This window comes from Eubalaena glacialis, chromosome X (assembly GCF_028564815.1).
Source record: "Eubalaena glacialis isolate mEubGla1 chromosome X, mEubGla1.1.hap2.+ XY, whole genome shotgun sequence".
Classification (NCBI taxonomy): domain Eukaryota; kingdom Metazoa; phylum Chordata; class Mammalia; order Artiodactyla; family Balaenidae; genus Eubalaena; species Eubalaena glacialis.
Genome location: NC_083736.1, coordinates 98567930 through 98588924, shown reverse-complemented (window position 1 = coordinate 98588924; position 20995 = coordinate 98567930). Strand labels below are relative to the sequence as shown.

General features: G+C 39.0%; 1 protein-coding gene across 3 annotated transcripts in view; it reads right to left on the bottom strand.

The window, feature by feature from the left end:
- RNF128 (ring finger protein 128) overlaps positions 1 to 20995 on the bottom strand; it is a 102770-nt gene that overhangs the window by 39344 nt on the left and 42431 nt on the right. For 2 of the 3 annotated variants that reach the window (XM_061178061.1, XM_061178064.1), the window contains exon 1: positions 20221 to 20958. The exons of the other annotated variant lie outside the window; for it this stretch is intronic. In XM_061178061.1, the coding sequence (XP_061034044.1) occupies positions 20221 to 20713 (493 nt within the window). In that variant the 5' untranslated portion in view covers positions 20714 to 20958. Of the gene's footprint in view, positions 1 to 20220; positions 20959 to 20995 lie in introns of those variants that run through there. 3 annotated transcript variants of the gene reach the window in all.

Sequence of the window (20995 nt, the reverse complement as noted above, 5' to 3'; positions counted from 1 at the left end):
GCAAAAAAAAAAACCAAAAACAAGCTGTCATTTTTACAATTCTAGTGTATTAACACCACTTTATAATTAACAATTTAATGGTCAAGAATAGCTAATCTGGGCCCTTGTTGCTTAAACACATATTCCTGGGTCCAGCAGAACTTTAATGACATTTATCTTGATAGGATCATTGTAGCAGTCACTCAATTCTACAGGGAATCCTTGAACTTCTCCCTTAAAAATCATTAACAACATGATATGGCTCAAGTTTTTCACATTCTCACTCTGCTACCTAGAGTATTCTGGGAGAAGGGACAGATTAGGAATAGATGATAATTAAGCAGAAGAGGAAATTCAGACTCCAATTTCAAACGTTCAACAGTGAATAAAGGTTTTGGCATGTGCCTATCTTGGGAGCAAAGGTAATAAAATAAGCCGTAGCAACTCTTACTACTGTTACTCAATATCATTCAATTAAAATATCATTCAATTATAATTAATATAAATAAAGGTTATCTATCCCAGCACTACTTGCAAAAAATACTTTATAGTTATTATTCATAATATATAGAAATTTGACCCTAGGATCCTGCTGGTGGCCAACCCCATTCATTTCTTTCAAAAAAACTAATGATATTATGGTTTTGGTCTAATCTTATTTATTTGTGAACACAGACAAATTCATTGAATAAATTATTTATCAAGTGCAAACCATGTAGTGAGCTCTGTGCTTCTGGATCTTCCCCCCCCCCCACATTTTAATATTAACATGTCAAAATGGAAAATAAAGTCTAAAATATTTTACAATATATGAAATATCCTAAGCATATGGATGGCATACTTACAGCACCTTGGCATTCAAACACAAAATACAAGGAGGTGAGGAAAGCTGTTCTAGTATCTATTTCAACCAGTTTTCCACTTTTAATATTAGAAAGAAGTATTCACAATGAGTGACTTACAAATAATAAGGGCAATTGAAAGCCAAAGTATCTCTTCTAAAAATAAGCTCACATTCAATACTGCCCAACATTCTGATGATACAATGGGGTCACCACTTCTGAATTCACTTGTATCTGGAATGAACAAGATCTAAGTGTGACAAATTCCAACATAATTCTCTAACAAACATTTCCTCCATTAGAAAATCTGGAACCAATTCAAGTGAACTTCTAAATATTCGTTTTGCCCACAGTAGCTTTTAAAGGTTCAGTTCCCCCCCTCCACCCACTCCCTCATAGCCCAAACTCTTTGAGCAACTGGGGAAGGTCAATGTATTTCAAAGAGGGATATCAAAGCTCCCCAGACCAAGCAGTCCTAAGTGGGATTTTTTTAAACCAGTAAAAAAAAAAAAAATTATCTAAACTTTTAAGCCAGACTAGCCTCTCTTTATTCAAATTCCTGTTTTGTGACAACTTGTTTTTTTGCCCCCTTTTGGTTATTGCCAGTCACCAATGAACCAAATTTAGTTTCTTAAATTGACTGCTTCATAGCAGCTCTCTGGATGAAAAAAAAATAGTTTTATCACTGCACCTCAACAAACAAATATGCAAATGATTTAAAAGTATCTGGAAATGTATGTCTGTGGTTTACTGGGAACCAGACAAATCAGTACTGCACATCCCTTTAATATGTTACGCTCCTAACTAGCCTTTAGGTAAATTCTAGTCTATAGCAGAATATGAAATAGGCATTAGTACAGGTTGCCTGTTGGTTAAAGCAATGGTTCTTAACTTTTTGTACTGTTACAAGTCATCTTTTTGAGGGGGGGGTGGTGGCAGTGAAGATGACCAAAATCACCTTGTATTATTAGCATCTTTTTAAGCCAACAAATGAAACAGAAGCACATGGGTAGTTCAGCAAGTTGCCTTTCTTTCTGTCCTGTACCCCCAGGTTTTGAAGGTAATACTACACTAGTAGTATTGGTGATATGGCACCAAAAAAATCTCAGGAGCTGGAACCCTCAGGAAACAGCATATTAAAGACACTAGGAAATTAGAAGCCATGCTGCTCCAAAGGTCACAGGTGCATAATTTGTGGATGACATGTCATATTCACAGATAAACAATTCTTAGAATTACTATTGAAAAATCTAGTCCTGCCAGGCCTCTTCTGATTTCCACAAGTGGTAATGTTTAGCACATTGTTAAGAACCCAAGGGCTAGATCAGCATTTCTCCAAGTTTCTAGACTTGGGACTCCTTTATACTCTTTAAAGTTATTGAAGACTCCAAAGAACTTTTGTTTATGTAGATTATTTCTATTCATATTAATCATATTAGAAATTAACAGAGAAATTTTACATTTATTTATTCATTCATTTAAAATAACGGCTGTAAATATGTTAATGTAATTAACATTTTTTAAATCAAAAATAACTATTTTCCAAAAAAATGTAATAAGAGTGGCATTGTCATTTGTGTAAACCTCTTTAATGTCAGATTTAATAGAAGACAGTTGGATCTTCATATCTGCTTCTGCATTAGATCTACTGTGAACTGTTTTTCTGGTTGAAGTATATGAAGGTAAATCTGTACTCACACAGATATGTAATTAGAAGATTGAGGAGTGTTTAATAGGTCTTCCAAATACCCAAGGCTGAATAACCATTGTTTGTCAGTAGTTCTTTCAAGTTAAAAAGGAGTTGCTTGGAGAAAACAGCTAGTTCAGCTCACAACTCAGTCATACAAGTGCTTTGTGCCTACTTCCCATTTCACCACACAGAATAGGCAAAAAAAAAAAAAAAAGTTGTGTATGACAGAGTAGAGATTTAATAAAATTACTTATTCTTACTGCTACGTCAAGGACATTCCTGAGTGAAACTGGCATTTTCTTTTTTTTTTTTTTTAATTTATTTATTTATTTATTTATTTTTGCTGTGTTGGGTCTTCGTTTCTGTGCGAGGGCTTTCTCTAGTTGCGGCAAGCGGGGGCCACTCTTCATCACGGTGCGCGGGCCTCTCACTATCGCGGCCTCTCTTGTTGTGGAGCACAGTCTCCAGACGCACGGGCTCAGTAGTTGCAGCGCACGGGCCTAGTTGCTCCGCGGCATGTGGGATCTTCCCGGACCAGGGCTCGAACCCGTGTCCCCTGCATTGGCAGGCAGATTCTCAACCACTGCACCACCAGGGAAGCCCGGCATTTTCTTTTTACTGTAAATGCATGGAGGTATAGTATACAACATAGTTTGGTGTTTCTGTCTTAACTGGTGCTAAGGTGCCAGCAGCTTTTCCCCACCGTTGCTTTTATACCATCCGTGTAAATGTCAACACAGTGAATTCTGCAAATAATGTCTATGTATTACTGTGAAAATAGTTTTGACCTCATGGGCCCCTGAAAGAATCTCAGGGACCAGTGCTCCCAGATCATATTTTGAAAACTGTCGGGCTAGATCAATGATCCTCAAACTTTAATATGCATGAGAATTACCTGGGAAACTTGTTAAAACATTGAACTCCCTGGGCCCCATTCCCTAATTCAGTATGTCTGGGGTGGGGCTTGGAAATCTACAGTTTAACAAGTTCTGTGGGTTCTTTTGCTGCATGTGGTCTGTGGCCCATACTTTCAGAAGCATTGGGCTGGAGTTTGATTATAGTTTGATGCTATGGTCAAGGAGTTTCAAGATAGTGGTCCAGTCACTCTAGCCAGATCAATGCCAATCCTTTACCCTGCATAGAAAAACTCTGCCAATAAACTTATTTTTTGAAAATTAGCCATATAATAAACAGGCCCATTTCTTTTCTGTTATAATACTGCTTCATTGTCACCATTGTCTCTCACCAAAATCACTGTAACAACCTCCTAACTGGTTTCCACGCCACCAGTCTCAGTCTTCCAATTCATTCCCCTTACAGCTACTGGATAAATTTTTCTAAATGGGAAAAATGTTCATATAATTCCTTTGCCAAAGGCCTTTAAAGAGCTCTTTGCCAAAGGCCCTTAACTGGTCTCCATAAAGCTCTGTAGCTTTATTCACCTACAGAATAAAGTTCAACCTCCTTTTATAAGATCCTGACGCATCTGCGTTAGATAGGTTTTACACTGTCCAAAGGCCTTTAAAGAGCTCTTTGCCAAAGGCCCTTAACTGGTCTCCATAAAGCTCTGTAGCTTTATTCACCTACAGAATAAAGTTCAACCTCCTTTTATAAGATCCTGACGCATCTGCGTTAGATAGGTTTTACACTGTCTAGTGCAGGCTTCCCTTGAGGTTATCTGGTTAACTTGAGTTTCACTAAACTATGGATTCTTTCACGTTAGGGACTGGGTCTTTCACCACTGTAACTACAATGTCTAACAGAGTGCCTGGCATGTAACACATGTCAAATAAATATTTGATGAATGCAATTTTAAGTGTGCTATATTTAGTGGTAATTTGAATCTTGATTGAACCTGAAAACAGATTCATCCTTTAAAGATAATTGTGGTGAACAGAGTCTAAGATGCGCCTCCTCCCTGCATTCAAAGATGGCATTTCTTCAAGACTGTTTGCTTATAAGCAAGGACATGTTATCTATACACGGGTAACAAATTAAATACTAATCCTACTCTGCAAACCCTGGGTTTAGTGTGACGCTTACTGCTACAGTGCAGATCCCACTGAAATCACCATACTGCCAGAACAGCACTAATGGTGGCAATAATCCCTCTCCAGCCTGGGGTTTGAGTCTACTGCAGTTTCACACTTACATTCAGGAGCTAGGATGGATGCCATTTTAGCCCCAAGTTCAAGTTGGAACCCAGTTATCCTGGTTCACTAGGAGACTGGTTGTTTGGGCACTTATGAGGAAGTTCAGAGGACATAAAAGAGAAGTCTTGAAGCAGCTGGAACAGGTTGAGTGTTTATACAACCTTAAATTTGTGCTGATACTGAGGAAAAGAAAATAATAAGATATGCTATTGCCAGGCCAGGCAGAAATTGTAGTATGTATGTTATTTGATTAATAGGGTATTCTGTAATTGTATTAAAATGTTCATGCTAAAGTTTTCTATTGTCATAGCTTTTGTTTTGGAGTAGTAAGGTTTCTAGAAACCAAATCCAACATTTGTTGTTGCTATTTATTAATGTTTCCTGCAGGAATGCTAGTCAGTAAACTCCACAGCATCAATGTATTCAACCCTTTGGGATAATAAATTGCACGATATCCAGAGCTATTCAGAATCTGATAACACTATTTAATGGCTCAAGGTAAAGCAATTACTGACTAACAATATACACACAACAGGTTAAAATAATCAGATCTCTGTTAGGCAGTAAAAAAGATAAACAGGAGATTTAGGGGTTTCGGGGAAAGAAAACTTACACAAATGAATGTTGGAAATTATGGTGCTCTTTTGTCCTTGTAGTCATTGGTTCTGTTTTCCTGTAATGTGAGATCTTGGGAAGGAGAATTCCACTGAATAAATTGCTGCTGTATCCAGGGGGGAAAAATGAGCACAAAACCAGGCCATAGCCTAGGCATAAAATAAAATTCTGACATGGCCTCCATCATGCCACTTTACTCTCAAATTTTCAGATCAGGTGAAACTAGTACAAGAATGTATGGACCTAGAGACTGTCATACAGAGTGAAGTAAGTCAGAAAGAGAAAAACAAATACCGTATGCTAACACATATATATGGAATCTAAAAAAAAAAAAAAAAGGTCACGAAGAACCTAGGGGCAAGACGGGAATAAAGACACAGACCTACTAGAGAATGGACTTGAGGATATGGGGAGGGGGAAGGGTAAGCTGGGACGAAGTGAGAGAGTGGCATGGACATATGTACACTACCAAACGTAAAATAGATAGCTAGTGGGAAGCAGCCGCATAGCACAGGGAGATCAGCTCGGTGCTTTGTGACCACCTAGAGGGGTGGGATAGGGAGGGTGGGAGGGAGGGAGACGCAAGAGGGAAGAGATATGGGGACATATGTATATGTATAACTGATTCACTTTGTTATAAAGCAGAAACTAACACACCATTGTAAAGCAATTATACCCCAATAAAGATATTAAAATAATTTTAAAAAAGAATGTATGGAAGGGAAATGTACTCTGAACCTTAAATATTGCCAAACTCTAGAGAGTGACATTTTTATGTAGGTCTAAAAGCCCTACCTATATTGATATTTGAGTGCCAAACTAAAATATCATTATTAGCCCCCCGCCCCCTCCAAAAAAAAGGCAATATAGGCTGAAAATGTAAGCTAGATGGAAAGGGCCAGGTCATTGTTTATCTTTAGCTACTTCCTGTTCACCCTTCTCCTACTACAACATCTAGCCACAGGGCTGGTCATAAAGGGGTGTTCAAACTTTTGTTGAAATTGGAACCTCTTTTTGTGTGCATTCTCTTCAGGTACAGTTTGTAATAGGGGAATTAGATTGGAAATTGCATTAATCATTAAAATTAGGAAGAGCATTATGTTGAGATATAGGATATTCATTTTGACCTTGCCACAAGAACCCAAGGGTGCAAAAGTTACAGACATCCAATTAGTGTTCTATTAGGTATCCAAATTAGAGAAAAAGAGAATTTGGTATGCCTCTACAGAAATTTTGGTACCGCTCAGTATAAAAAATTCATAAATAAGAACATTTTACTAACTGAGAATATTAAATTTCCTCCTGTATTAAGTATTACAAAAGCTAAGTTCTGTACTAAGGCCTGTACACTAATTTATAAAAACAAACACAAACCTGTCTCATTTGTGTTTTTATCCTTTCACAATAAATTGTTTCTGAAAGTCAATAAGGAGAATAAGCCTAGCCTGTGGAACTACACTTTGAAGTCACATTAACCTGATATAAAAGGTACCATATTGGACTTCCCTGGCGGTCTAGTGGTTAAGACTCTGCACTTCCAAGGCAGGGGGCACGGGTTCGATCCCTGGTCAGGGAACTAAGATCCCACATGCCGCATGGTGTGGCCAAAAAAAAAAAAAAAAGGTACCATATTAGTACCAAGAAACGTAACTTAAATGTTTATCATCACGATTGAAAACATTCTGTTCTTATCATAGTGAGATAACTGGTCTAGTCGCTCCTTGACAGAACTTTGATACAGTTAAAGCATGAGGCCAGTCTAAGAGAGAGAGAGACAGACAGGGGTGGGGAGGGAGAGAGAGAGAAAAGAAGTTGTCAAGTACATGGCAATCAGTGTTTTCCAAATTATATTTCAGATGTTAAGTATTTTGAAAGAAAAATGATTCTATAGATAAATAAGTTTAGAAAATAATGCATTGAACAAAGTTAAAGTGTTTCTTTAGATGCATTTAGACTTCTCAGAGGCTCTGAGAAGCCCTGCAGTGATATACATTGCCAATCTCCAAGACAGGGCTATACATGAGGGTGAGGAGGTGGCTAAGCTATTCTTTAATGATCCAGGCTATGTACTAAGTGCTTTATATATTATCTAATTTATTCCTCATAATAACCTCATGAAATAGGTACAATTATCATCCCCCATTCAATAGATGAGTCTTAAAGAGGTTAATTTGGCTAAGGTCACAAAGCTATTACATGACAGAGTTGGGATTCAAGTAAAAATCTACCTGATTCCTAAGTTCTCCATCTTCACCACTTTGCCATCAAAAGGTCCAAAGCCATTTCTATTGTTAGAGCATAACATCTTGATTTTAAGGTCCTGCTGCTAATTAAAATGGAAATACACAGGGGAGAAGGACAAGAGTTGTTTCAGTTTCTTGATTATGTGATCTCTACCTGCATTTCTCAGAAACTGCCAGAAAAATAGCAATTTGGATGTCATAGTTTTTTTTCCTACTTCTACATAGAAAACAATTACATATTTCAAAATGTGGTGGTGAACAGCTATAATAACCAAAGGTGAAATATTATGCTTAGTAAAAAAATTGTTAACAAAAGGTTCAAGAGAACTAACATTTACAAAATACCCACCACAGGCCAAACACTTTATTTACAGTATCATAGAAAATGCGCATTATTATCCCCCCTTTTATGATCAAGATAAGTGAAGTCCAGGTCAACAACTTGCCCAAGATCATATATTTATTAATCGGCAGGGCTGGAATTCAAGAAAAGCAGTCTGACTCAAGGACACCTGTTTTTCCATTGTAATATGCTACCTCCCAATTTCAAATGGAACACATTCACCTTTGGTACAATAGGTTGAAATAAAAATAGAGCAAGCATGTAGCTTTCCTTACCATCAAAGGATAATCTCTTAGCCTTTAATCACGTTACTCAAGGTAAGTCAATTTCCTTGTCTTGTTTGCCAGTTCAACCAAAAGGCATCAGCCAGATAGGAGCAGCAAGATGGGTGGAGGGTTGAGGGTTAGGGCAAGAGAGGTGACTGGTGCTTTTGCATGGGCCAGTTTCAGTTTCTTTTACACATCCTGCTTGTCTTGCCAAGATGAAATGATGGTGGTGGAAAACCAAAATTTGAAACACTCCTACAACTCAAAGCACTTTGGAACTGTGTTAAGTATAGATTGCTTGTAGATACATGAATGAAAACCTCACTCAATATAATCACACTTTTCTAGCCTTCATGTGAATGACTGTTGAAATCCTCTAAAATGAGAAAAGATGTACTGACTTGGAAATCTGCTAATGGCTAAGCCACAAGTCAAAATTATGTTCTTAAAACTTTTGGGAACATTACAAACCCTATTAAAATAAGCCAACTTCTGGGATCATCATAGGTTAGGAAAACAAAATGCGGAGCCCTTAAGGTTAAACACATGGAAAAGGTGAGGTACAGATTTGGTCAACATTACAAAGAAACTGAATAAGTAGAGAAAACTCTCTAAACCAGCATGATTGGGGAAAACATAATAAACTATACTTAATGGAGCTATCATTACGAACAATAACCACAACAGAAACACTGACGGGTTGTGTTTCAAAAATTCATTTGTAAGGAACCTCCATACTGTTCTCCATAGTGGCTGTATCAATTTACATTCCCACCAACAGTGCAAGAGGGTTCCCTTTTCTCCATACCCTCTCCAGCATTTATTGTTTGTAGATTTTTTGATGATGGCCATTCTGACCGGTGTGAGATGGTATCTCATTGTAGTTTTGATTTGCATTTCTCTAATGATTAATGATGTTGAGCATTCTTTCATGTGTTTGTTGGCAATCTCTATATCTTCTTTGGAGAAATGTCTATTTAGGTCTTCTGCCCATTTTTGGATTGGGTTGTTTGTTTTTTTGATATTGAGCTGCATGAAGAACCTAGGGGCAAGACGGGAATAAAGACACAGACCTACTAGAGAATGGACTTGAGGATACGGGGAGGGGGAAGGGTAAGCTGGGACAAAGTGAGAGAGTGGCATGGACATATATACACTACCAAATGTAAAATAGATAGCTAGTGGGAAGCAGCCGCATAGCACAGGGAGATCAGCCCAGTGCTTTGTGACCACCTAGAGGGGTGGGATAGGGAGGGTGGGAGGGAGGGAGACACAAGAGGGAGGAGATATGGGGATATATGTATATGTATAGCTGATTCACCTTGTTATACAGCAGAAACTAACACAACATTGTAAAGCAATTATAGTCCAATAAAGATGTTAAAAATTAAAAAAAAATTAAAAAAAAATTCATTTGTAAATGAGTTGTTTGGAACTAGAGACAATACATTTTCCCATAGTAATGTTGGTAAACAGTGTTTGAGCTCCCAAATGAGCCCACAGATTATTTCCATGTGAAATGCTTGGAGGACTAAAAACTTCAAAGCAAATATAAATTATTATTTAACCCATATTTGTAATAAAACTTTTCAGAAAAAAAATCACAGAAATACTTAAAGCAAAAAACAAACAAACAAACAAAACCAAAAACATTTAAAATATCTTAAATAGTGGGACATAAGAAAAATGCATATTTAATCAGGAGGATTACATGGTTAATGGGAAGTTTCTGTGGAGACTGTGGGACTGAGTTATGGACACATTCAAGGTCGTTAGATATTGAAAGCACTGGCTGCTTATAATGTTTAATTTCCCTTCAAAAGAAATGGCATCACATAGAAGGAAGCTCAAATTTTTTTGAAAAGGAAGATGGGGTTCAGCGAGAGAGAGAGGTGGGGGGAATATCTAAGGTACAATTAATTAAGCTATGAAAGGCAAAGGAAGTGGGTATAAAAGTAGGACACAAAATGTATCCTAAGAGAAAAAGAAGTGGTACAGAAGCTACCCTTGAATTTGACAGTTTCTTGTGCAAACCACCAACTTGTGGAGTTTCACATAGCAGAATAGTATTTCAAGGGAAATGCCAATTTTGAAAACAAGTACAGAAGGTCCCCAACTTACGATGGTTTGACTTACGATATGTGTGGTATGATACTCTCTCATGATGCTGGGCAGCAGCAGTCAGCCACGTGACCAATACACTTACCACCATTCTGTACCCAGACAACCATTCTGTTTTTCACTTTCAGTACAGTGTTCAATAAATTACATGAGATATTCAATACTTTATTATCAAATAGGCCCGACTGTAGGCTAATATAAATGTTCTGAGCACGTTTAAGGTAGGCCAAGCTAAGCTATGATGTTAGGTAGGTTAAGGTGTATTAAATGCATTCTCGACTTACAATATTTTCAACTTATGATTGGTTTATCAGGAAGTAACCCCATCATAAGTTGAGGAAGATCTGTAATTCAATTTTAATGATGTGTTAAATGCAATTTTGATTGAGCTTGTATGTTCTGCATATCATTAATGAAGTGTAAAATAAGAACACCATGATTCTCCTCTGCCCTTATTCTCACGAAATCTCTTCCTCTTTTCTAGGATGACAAAAGCTATTGTCATCAGATGAACTCAGTGTGTCATGGGTTAAAACTGCCAATATATTGGATTCTTCTTCCTAAGCTGTTAAATTTAGCACTAATCTTAAAAGTATTGAATAGAATAGATATTGAAGGGGGCTAGTGAAGGGAAGCAGGCCTCTTATGGGAAACAAACAAACAAACAACCAAACCAAGAAAGGTGAGTTATGTGTAAGGGGGGAAAGAAAAAAACACCAATCGTGATACAAAAGGAAGAGAAGAGAAATGTTCCATATTAAAATAGAAAAAGTCATTCTTTAAAGTTCTGTAGTGTTCAAGGCTCATTTTACATATGAAGAAACCAGTTAGTGTTAACAAGAAAGGACCACACTAACAATTATGTGAGTTAGATATATTCAAAAGACCAAAGTAATTCGTCTTTAAATTCTCATAATAGTCAGTAAATCATTTCTATTATAAGGTATGCTTCGTTCCTGTTGTTGCGAAGGTCACATTATTAACGCTTTCTTTAGGATTTATCAACACTATAGGAGTATTTTGGATTTTTTAAAATACCTGATTTTTTCTGATTACAAGTATAAAACATATTCATTATAGGAAATTCAGAAAATACAGACAAATAATAATGACGAGAACAATAATCACCTATAATTCCACCAACCAGATATAACCAAGGTTAACATTTTGGTGTATTTTCCTTTCAAAAGCTAAGACTTTTTAGTTGCAGGAAGCATTTAACTAAGCTACTTCAACATTTTATCTGAAATGATAATGATTAATATCTTGAGGGAAACATACACACACACCCCAAGTGAGTTCAAGCACCATCTTCTTTCAAAAAAGGTCAAAATAAATAGGGTTAAACTCAAAATCACTGATTTGTATCTAACTTGAGCATTCAAGCATTAAAACCAAGTAAAGCACGACTAGGTTCTGAACCCAACAGCCTCCATCAAGTCAGGCATGAATCACCAAACTTTCTTTTCGGAAGAAATCAATATTGTAACAAGCCTATGGGTAAATTCAAGCAATAATTATATGTCATGATATCTAGAAAGACATACATACATACAGCTGAAAAAGATAGAACAAGAAATGGAAAAATAACAAAGAGCCCTTGTGCTCTGCTTTGCCCATAGGGCTCCAAAGTGGGGTGTTAACAGCAAAATGTGGCAACTCTAAACTGGCTTAATAACTGTGTCAAAAAGTCCATGGGGACTTCCTTGGTGGTGCAGTGTTTAAGAATCCACCTGCCTGTGGAGAAAAGGGAACCCTCCTGCACTGTTGGTGGGAATGTAAATTGATACAGCCACTATGGAAAACAGTATGGAGGTTCCTTAAGAAACTAAAAATAGAACTACCATACGACCCAGCTATCCCACTACTGGGCATATACCCTGAGAAAACCATAATTCAAAAAGAGTCATGTACCACAATGTTCACTGCAGCTCTATTTACAATAGCCAGGACATGGAAGCAACCTAAGTGTCCATCAACAGATGAATGGATAAAGAAGATGTGGCATATATATACAATGGAATATTACTCAGCCATAAAAAGAAACGAAATTGAGTTATTTGTAGTGAGGTGGATGGACCTAGAGTCAGTCATACAGAGTGAAGTAAGTCAGAAAGAGAAAAACAAATACCGTATGCTAACACATATATATGGAATCTAAAAAAAAAAAAGAAAATGGTCATGAAGAACCTAGGGGCAGGATGGGAATAAAGACACAGACCTAATAGAGAATGGACTTGAGGACACAGGGAGGGGGACGGATAAACTGTGACAAAGTGAGAGAGTGGCATGGACATATATACACTACCAAACGTAAAATAGATAGCTAGTGGGAAGCAGCCACATAGCACAGGGAGATCAGCTCGTTGGTTTGTGACCACCTAGAGGGGTGGGATAGGGAGGGTAGGAGGGAGGGAGACGCAAGAGGGAAGAGATATGGGGATATATGTATATGTATAGCTGATTCACTTCGTTATAAAGCAGAAACTAACACACCATTGTAAAGCAATTATACTCCAATAAAGATGTTAAAAATAAATAAATAAATAAAAATAAAAAGATCACTTAAAAAAAGAATCCACCTGCCAATGCAGGGGACACGGGTTTGATCCCTGGTCCGGGAAGATTCCACATGCCTCAGAGCAACTAAGCCCGTGTGCCACAACTACTGAGCCTGTGCTCTAGAGCCCGCAAGCCACAACTACTGAGCCCACGCACCACAACTACTGAGCCCACGTGCCACGACTACTGAAGCCTTCGCATCTAGAGCCCGTGCTCTACAAGAGAAGCCACCACAGTGAGAAGCCCGTGCACCGCAACGAAGAGTAGCCCCCGCTCGCCACAACTAGAGAAAGCCCGCGCTCAGCAACGAAGACCCAACGCAGCCAAAATAAATAAATAAATTAATTAATTAATTATTTTTAAAAGGTGCGCGTATTCTGTGCTTGGAAATAACTCCCTACAGTGTGTAGCTGAGGATCACCACAGTTAACTAGCTCCAATACAGTGAAGGATTTGTTTCTGTAGGTGACTGGGCTCCTACCACATGCTGCAAGAAGTCATTTCCTCAGGAGACAAAGTTGACAATTGTGCTGCTTCAAAGATTCTTCGTCTTGGGGCGCAAGGTAGTCTTCTGGGGTTCTGGTACTGTTCTGCTTCTTGAGCCAGGTGCTGGTTACACAGGTGTGCTTGCTTTGTGAAAATTCACTGAGCTATACGTTAATTATTTCTGTACTTATTTGGTATGTACATTATTCTTTGATGAAATTTACATATACAAAAAATTATTCACCCCTAGGCAGTATTTGTGGTACCCTATCAAGTAAACTTTGGGGAAAACCCCAACAATAGTTTACAGTTCAGTGGTCATCATGAATAAGAAAGGCCGTTTTAGTCAATGAGGTGCTACTTAACCAAGCAACAAGGAAACTGGGTGCAAACCTCATTTGTAACAAAGACATCACCTATAGGAATATTATAGGAGAAGAGGAACTAAGGTACAAATGGTGATCAAACCTTTCAAAACACCAAGGCCACAATAGGCAATGAACATGGGTTAGACCAGATCATATTTATGGCTAGTAAGTATACTTTTATGTAAAGCTCTATGGGGCATATTTTTGTTTTAAATGTTCCAATTCACACCCCTCCCCGTCGCCATTTCTGCACTTCCTTTCTGCTGGTTAATGGAAGAGAAGCTCAATTCCCACCCCTCCAGTCAATGACCACCATCTTCAGCTTACAAGAAAACCCCCTCTCTATTTTTAATTACATGGGAAAATGCTTACAATAATAAGCAGGATGCAAAACTGTATATACAGTATATAATTATAATTCTTTAAATAATATATATGCAGAGCAAAGGAAGCAAATGACAAAAAAAAAACCCCAAATGCTAAAATGGTTATATTTATGGCTTTTTGTGTTTTCCTTTAAATTGTCTGTATTTTCTTAATACTACATTAATATTCATGAGAAAATAACCATTATGATAAAAGTAGGATACATGGAAAAAGAGACTAGAAGGAATATTAACGGTACCATCTCTGCATTGTGGAATTATACGTAGCTTTTATTTTTAGTTTTATACTTTTCTGTATTTTCCAAGTTTTCTGCAAGACGCACGGTTAAGTTTATAATCATAAAATAACTTAGAAAATATCTTTGGTACTCTCCTCTATTTCCTCCATTTAAGCCTGAGAACAGAGACTAAATGTGGCATTCTATATGAGACAACACACATCTTCCATGGACTGGGGGAAATAGTTCTTTATGTGCTTAGAAAAACAATTCACCGATCAGGCTATATTTTTGTAAGGTTTTTATGTTATGGAATTCCACATTCATCAACATGTTCACTGGAAGCACTTTAATTGGAGACATAAGTTGAAAGGTGTAAATCAAATTTTTAAAACATCAAAAAAAAATAGAACAGGGAAAGTTCAACGTAAATACTCACTGTCACTATTTCTTTGTTACCTAGGTCATTTTGCCATTAAAAACCCATAAACTGGCACATGATGGTGACCAACATAAAAATTAGGGCGTTTGCAATCTTGAAGTATTTGTACAATCTTAGTCCTCCTTATTTTGTATATTCAGGCAAGAAGCACAGTACTTAGCATACAAGAGACCCTTGATAAATGTTCAATGAATTGAATTTCAATCCCCTTCCGTTAGATATTTTTCTAGGGAATCATATGACCCTCTGGCATTGTTGTGTATTTAAGGCCACTCAACAAGCATTTCCAGAGCACATAAAGTATAAAGGTTCCTATGGGGAATATGACAATAATAAAACATTAAAATGATTACGATCCAGTAGGAAGGTAAAATATATAAACAAAAAACTACCAGCAAAATGGAGAAAGTATTATAAGAGATGGAGTTCTACGGGAGATAAGAGAAGAGATTATTTTGTTTTTGGTGCAGGGGCTGTGGTGGGAAGAGGAAAAGAAGGAATTACAAAAAGCTTCAAAGATGAGGAGGCATCTGTGCTGGGTTTTGAAGGATGGGTAGGGTTTTGACCAACAGAGCTGGTAAGAAAAGGGTACGTAGGCAAAAGCAGAAGTACGAGCAAAGGAATGATAATGGGAAAGGGTAGAGAACATGTTTAGGGATCAATAGGAGACAAGAAATACATAAAGCTTCACAAGTAGGTTGGGACTAGATCATTAAGAGTCTTATACGCCATGCTGAGAAACATAGTCTCAAATTTATAAGTAATGGGCTTTTGAGCAATGGCATATGTGTGACCAGAGCTGTGTTCCGGTGGCCACGTGGAGGAAGAACCGAAGGGGAGAAGTGACTGGAGGCAGGGAGACCAATTAGGAGGCTAAGTATTTGTTCCCATGAGAAGACACAGGAACTGAAAGCAGTGTAAAAACAACTGTGAGGGAGAAGAGAACATATGTGAGAAGACTGAAAGTGATGGAATCAACTGGACGTGGCAGATATTTACGGAGGGAGAGTGTTGGGGGCCTGGGTATGAATGCAAGGAAGAAAAGGTATGAGATGCGTATGTTAATAAAATAACAGAAATGAAACAAAAGAGAGGCAAGAGAAGCAAGAGACTGCTTAGGAAAGAGTTTCAAAGGGGTGGTCAACAATATCAAATACAGTACTGCAGAGAGATCAAAAAGGATGCACGTGGAACAGATTTTGGAATGGTATTTTACGTTGGTAAATCATCACCACCCAATCTCTTCTCAACTTCTTTTGAGCCTATCATTCTACTAAAAAAGGTTCTTTTTGATGTCAACTTACTAGGGGGCAAAAAAAAAAAACAGCCAACAACAACAAAAAACCCAACAAAGAATAAAAACTAAATGTCAAGTGGTTGAGAAGGGATAGGGTGGTAATAAATCAGTGGAAAATCCTATTCCAAAGTCCTTTGTGAATGGGAAGAAGATTGGTTACTTGAGGGAGAAGCAGTTACTTGAGAGAAGAACGGCAAACATAGGTGGGCCAAAAAATCATTTTCTGGTAAAACAGTCAGTCTACTCAACTTATTCCTAAAGGGTTACAGTCAGATGTCAGGTAATATGGACCTTGAAGTACTCTAGGCTATTCATTTTCAAATTGTATACCACAAACATACAAATCACTTTTCATTTTCTAAAATACATTTAACTATCTTAACTGTAATAAAGAAAAATTATAGTAGCTTCCTAAATGTCAGGCTCTATGCTAAACACTTTATCTGTAGTATCTCATTTAATCCCTTATCAGGTAAGTTTTTTATTATTCCCATCTTACACAGGAGAAAACTGAGACTTAGAGAAGTAAAATACTGGCCTAAGATTTTAAAAATATTAAGTGGTAGAGGGAGGGAGTTTGGGATTAACATATACACACTACTATATATAAAACAGATAACCAACAAGGACCTACTGTATAGCACAGGGAACTATACTCAATATTTTACAATAAGCTATGAGGGAAAAGAATCTATGTATGTATATATATAACTGAATCACTGTGCTATACACCTGAAATTAACACAACATTGTAAATCAAGTATACTTCAATAAAAAAAAGAAAACCTAAAATAAAAAACAACCTGGCAGAGGCCATCTTCTTAATACACTCTAAGAGGTCTTTCAACAATGTATACAAGCAACTGTTTTATATAGCAAACTCTATCCCAGGGAAGACCACCAAATCACTAACTTAAATAGCTTGGTTCATTCACTTTTTTACAGCCCTCAGGAATAATGCTTCTCCTGCCATCCCTCTGAATCTGTTTCAAGTTCTTGTAAATGCGTCATGGATTATGAAAGTGGAAGCTTTGCACAGGTCTTTCAATAAATTCATGCCTGCACATGTTGACTCAAGGAAAATTGTGTAAGGAAGTACTGACACCACTTCAACCCGTGGGCAGTGCTCAATTAGAAAGCATGCAAGGCTCAGGCTCATCTGCTTGGCGAAAGGAGACTAGTTAGTTGTGCAATAACAAGAACATGCATAACGTGTCTCATCGTGACAACCATACATTTTAGACAGCTTTAGTGCTTACTCTGTTTTGGCTGCTTCTTATCTGATTTTCATATTTAAATAAGACATGAATAGTGATTAAACTGTGAAACCAAAATTTTCTCTGCATTTTATTCCCAGTTTCTGGATCAATTTGAATGAAAAATATCCAGAGACTGCAGGATCATCTGTTAATAAAAATCTGTCATTTAAAATTTTTTATCTGTGTGAATCAGGATTTTCTGGAAGATAATATACAGAAATAAACTGCATGGGTTGCTGCAAGCCTACAGCTACCCTTTGGGAAAATTTGGTATCCATAAAAATAGCCTGATTTTTTAAAAAAATAGCCTGATTTTCCTAATCGATTGCACTTATATAGTGGAGTTTCTCTCCAATACACAAAAGTTTTAAAGCTACTGTTCTAAACCAGTTAGTTCTGTTACTTGAAACAAATGGGTCTTCATGGTCGCAGGACTGTGATAGGTGGGTGTGGATGATCAACACGAACTCCAACAAAGGACAGACAATTCAAGCATAGGCCCCTGTGAGAGGGGATGAAGAAAGGTTTTGTAAACAAAGACCACAGCAATGGCTTTTCCACATTTGGTGGCCCTTGTAGAATTCATGGCAATATATATTGTTAATCAGCACATAAACTTCAGTCCTACCTCTTTGCCACTAAGATCCAAGAGAAATCGTTTTTGACCAGAGATTACAACAAACCCTGGGATTACTCTCAGGAATGAGCAAAGCAAACAACACAGCACTCTGCAAACAAATATTTAACAACATATGTGGATGAAATGCAAAGTGATTTTTCCCCTGTGTTGAAAAGTAGTTTCTCCAGGAGTTCAAGGAAGAAACACGATTCCATTCCTCAAGTAACTAGCTAGTTCCTTTAGCTAGTTAGCCTAAGTGTAACATTGCTAGAGTCAGCATCTCAGATAATAATACATTATTAAATTACATTTTTAAAGTATCAAAACACTTTTCTGAAAACTGAGACTCAGTAATGTTAAATAATCTGACCAAGGACACAAAGCTATTGTGTGGTAAATCCAGAATTTGATTCTCATTCTTGACTACAATGCATTTGCTTTTCCTAGTACACCATACTGTCTCTCAATAAAGAATAAGTAAGATGTATGTAGAGTGCCTGGCACATAGTGGGAGCTCAACAAAATTAATTTTATTGTCCCCTAAAACTATCAGATAAATATAAGCTTATATACTTAATAGAAGTAGGATGAAAGCAGTCTAAATTGGAATTCTCTAACTAAAGAGTACTCTTCAATTCCAAATCATCTGTGCAAATGAATCTCATTGGGAGGAAGCAAAGTCAAACCCTTGCATTTAGGTAGCCAATTGAAATGTAAGGACTTTAAAATACATCAAGTCCTTATTCTTTGTTTCTATCAGCCTTTAAAAAGTAATTTCATTCTAATCAACGAATTATCAACCAAAAGAGATGCAGTTGCTCCTTTCTTTAATCAATATAAAATCTAAGAATCACAGCATTTTAGAGCTGGAAGGGAGTTCATCTAGTTCATTTTTTGTCACGATCTGCCAACCTGGCTTCCTCCTCCTGCCTCTATACTATCATTTGACCAGTGAGTAACTTGTACAAGGTTGTGAAGCTGGTAGAGGCAGAGAAGGGACTAAAAGAGCTAAAATCTCCTAAGTTCCAGTTCAGTGCTCTTTCCATTATACCACCCAGCCACTCAGTGCAAGTGCTCTCTAGGCAGGGCCAGACATACTGTTTTAGGAAAAACACAGAATCTCCAGTAGCTAAACAAGCAGATTCATCTCTCCAACAACTCTGCAAAGCTGATCCTACCGCCTAACCTTTACAGAGGATGATGTGTTAAACTCTTTACCATCGTTATTTCATTTCATCCTCAAGGCAAACCTGTAGGAGTGGTTCATTCTTAGTTCTTTCCCATTTGAGGAGGGAATCCAGGCTAGATTTCAAATAAGTTGCTCAAGGTCACAGGACTAGTAAGCAATGGAGCCGGAATTTAACCAAGGTCTGACTTGAGGCCCAGCTCTCAACAACTATGATATACTGCTATTACTATTACGTGTCTCTGCCTTTTTCTCCCCCAATTTTTTTTCTTTGTCTTTTGGGGCCTAGGATCACTATGTACATATGGTATGGATACCTAATCACAAATAGGGAGAAGGTTTCTGGAAGGATAACTGAAGAGAGAGAAACAGTAATCCACCTCATCTGCACAAATTTAAGACCTACCTGGATTACATTTTCCAAAGTCTAGGCCTTTGCTAGCCTCATGCATAAACCTCTTCTTCTTTAATAACACTAATCACCTGTTTTGCCACTCTATATCCTAAATCAGATTTTTTCAAATGCAAAGGAAAGCACTGATACCAAAAATCACTTGGGACCTGAGACCCCTGGGCAGAGAAGAACCCGACAGCTGAGCAAAGTTTCCACCAAAACTGGAATGAGGTTAACAGGGCACAGTAACACAATCTTGTACCTGATACTAGGAAACATGCAGAGAAAACAGTGAGAGAGGAGGGAAAAAATCTGCTGCGGGCCTGAGGCTGTTAATCAGGACAAGACTGAGGAAGGGATTTCCAGGCAGGCTTCTCGGGTAGGCTTCTTCCCAGTCATTTCAAAGCCAATGCCCACCACCAACCAATTAACCCAATGCAAACCACCCTCGTGAAACAGCAGGAAAAGACGACGCAAAGAGCCCAAACAGTCCTTCTCGAGTTGCCAGCCTCCTCACTCTGTTTTTACGCTTTTCCACCAGAGAGGCAAATTCTAAAGGATTTTTCCGCCCAACCCCCCGACGCAGGGTGAATCTCGGGGAAGAGAGGACCCTGCCCTCACTCGATGGGGACAGAAAGGACACTCGTTTTCCTTCGGAGCAAGGGGATAGGGGGAAGAGTACACTGAGGAAAATAAGGGAAAATGGCCTTGGCAGGGGTTTGATGGCGCGCAATTCGGTAGCCGCACTCACCCGGGTGAGACATGGGGATGACCTCATTGCGGGTCCCCGGGAAGTTAAAGATGACGGCTCCAGACGCCCCTCTCTCGTAAGCCAGATGGATCTTGTCTGCGAAGGTGCAACCCCCGCCGCGCTGGATGAGGGCCAACCAAGAGACTTGCACGCTGCTGCCCCAGTCCCCCGGGACCGTGGGCACCGTGAAATTCGTGTGCGGGTTACAGGCGTTCAGCGCCCCTGGTCCGTCGGGCGGTACCAGGACCCCAGCCACCGGCTCGAGTGGCGAATCCTGGCCGTACACGCCCTCCTCGCTCAGCTCCCACACGGTGCGGTTCACTCCGGTGTGCGGAACCCGCCAGGACACGTTGAGGTACGCGGTCCACACTGCTTCGGCTCCCCGGGAACCGGGGGCTTGCGGACTCAGAGCCAGCAGGAAGCACCAGGCCAGCAATCGGGAAAAGCCGCAGCCACCGCGGCAGGAGACCCCGGCCCCGGGCGGCGGCCCCATGGCGCGCGCGCTCTGCGGTTCCCTAGGGCCCCTGGCACGCGCCTTCCCGGCTCTCGGCGGGACCCCGGCCTTGGCCAGGTGCGCGCCAGGTGGGGAGGGGGCGGGGAGAGACTGGCACGCGCGGCGGGCTGGGTCGAAGCCGACAGGCACGTAACGTCGCTGGAGATGTTGCCGCAGATGCAGCTCTTCGGGGCTCCAGTCCTCTCCGCTACTGCCTTGGCCGCGTCGGGCTCCGGGGCTTTAGCGTGAAGCTCCGCCCAGCCGACTGGGGGTGGAGGCGGC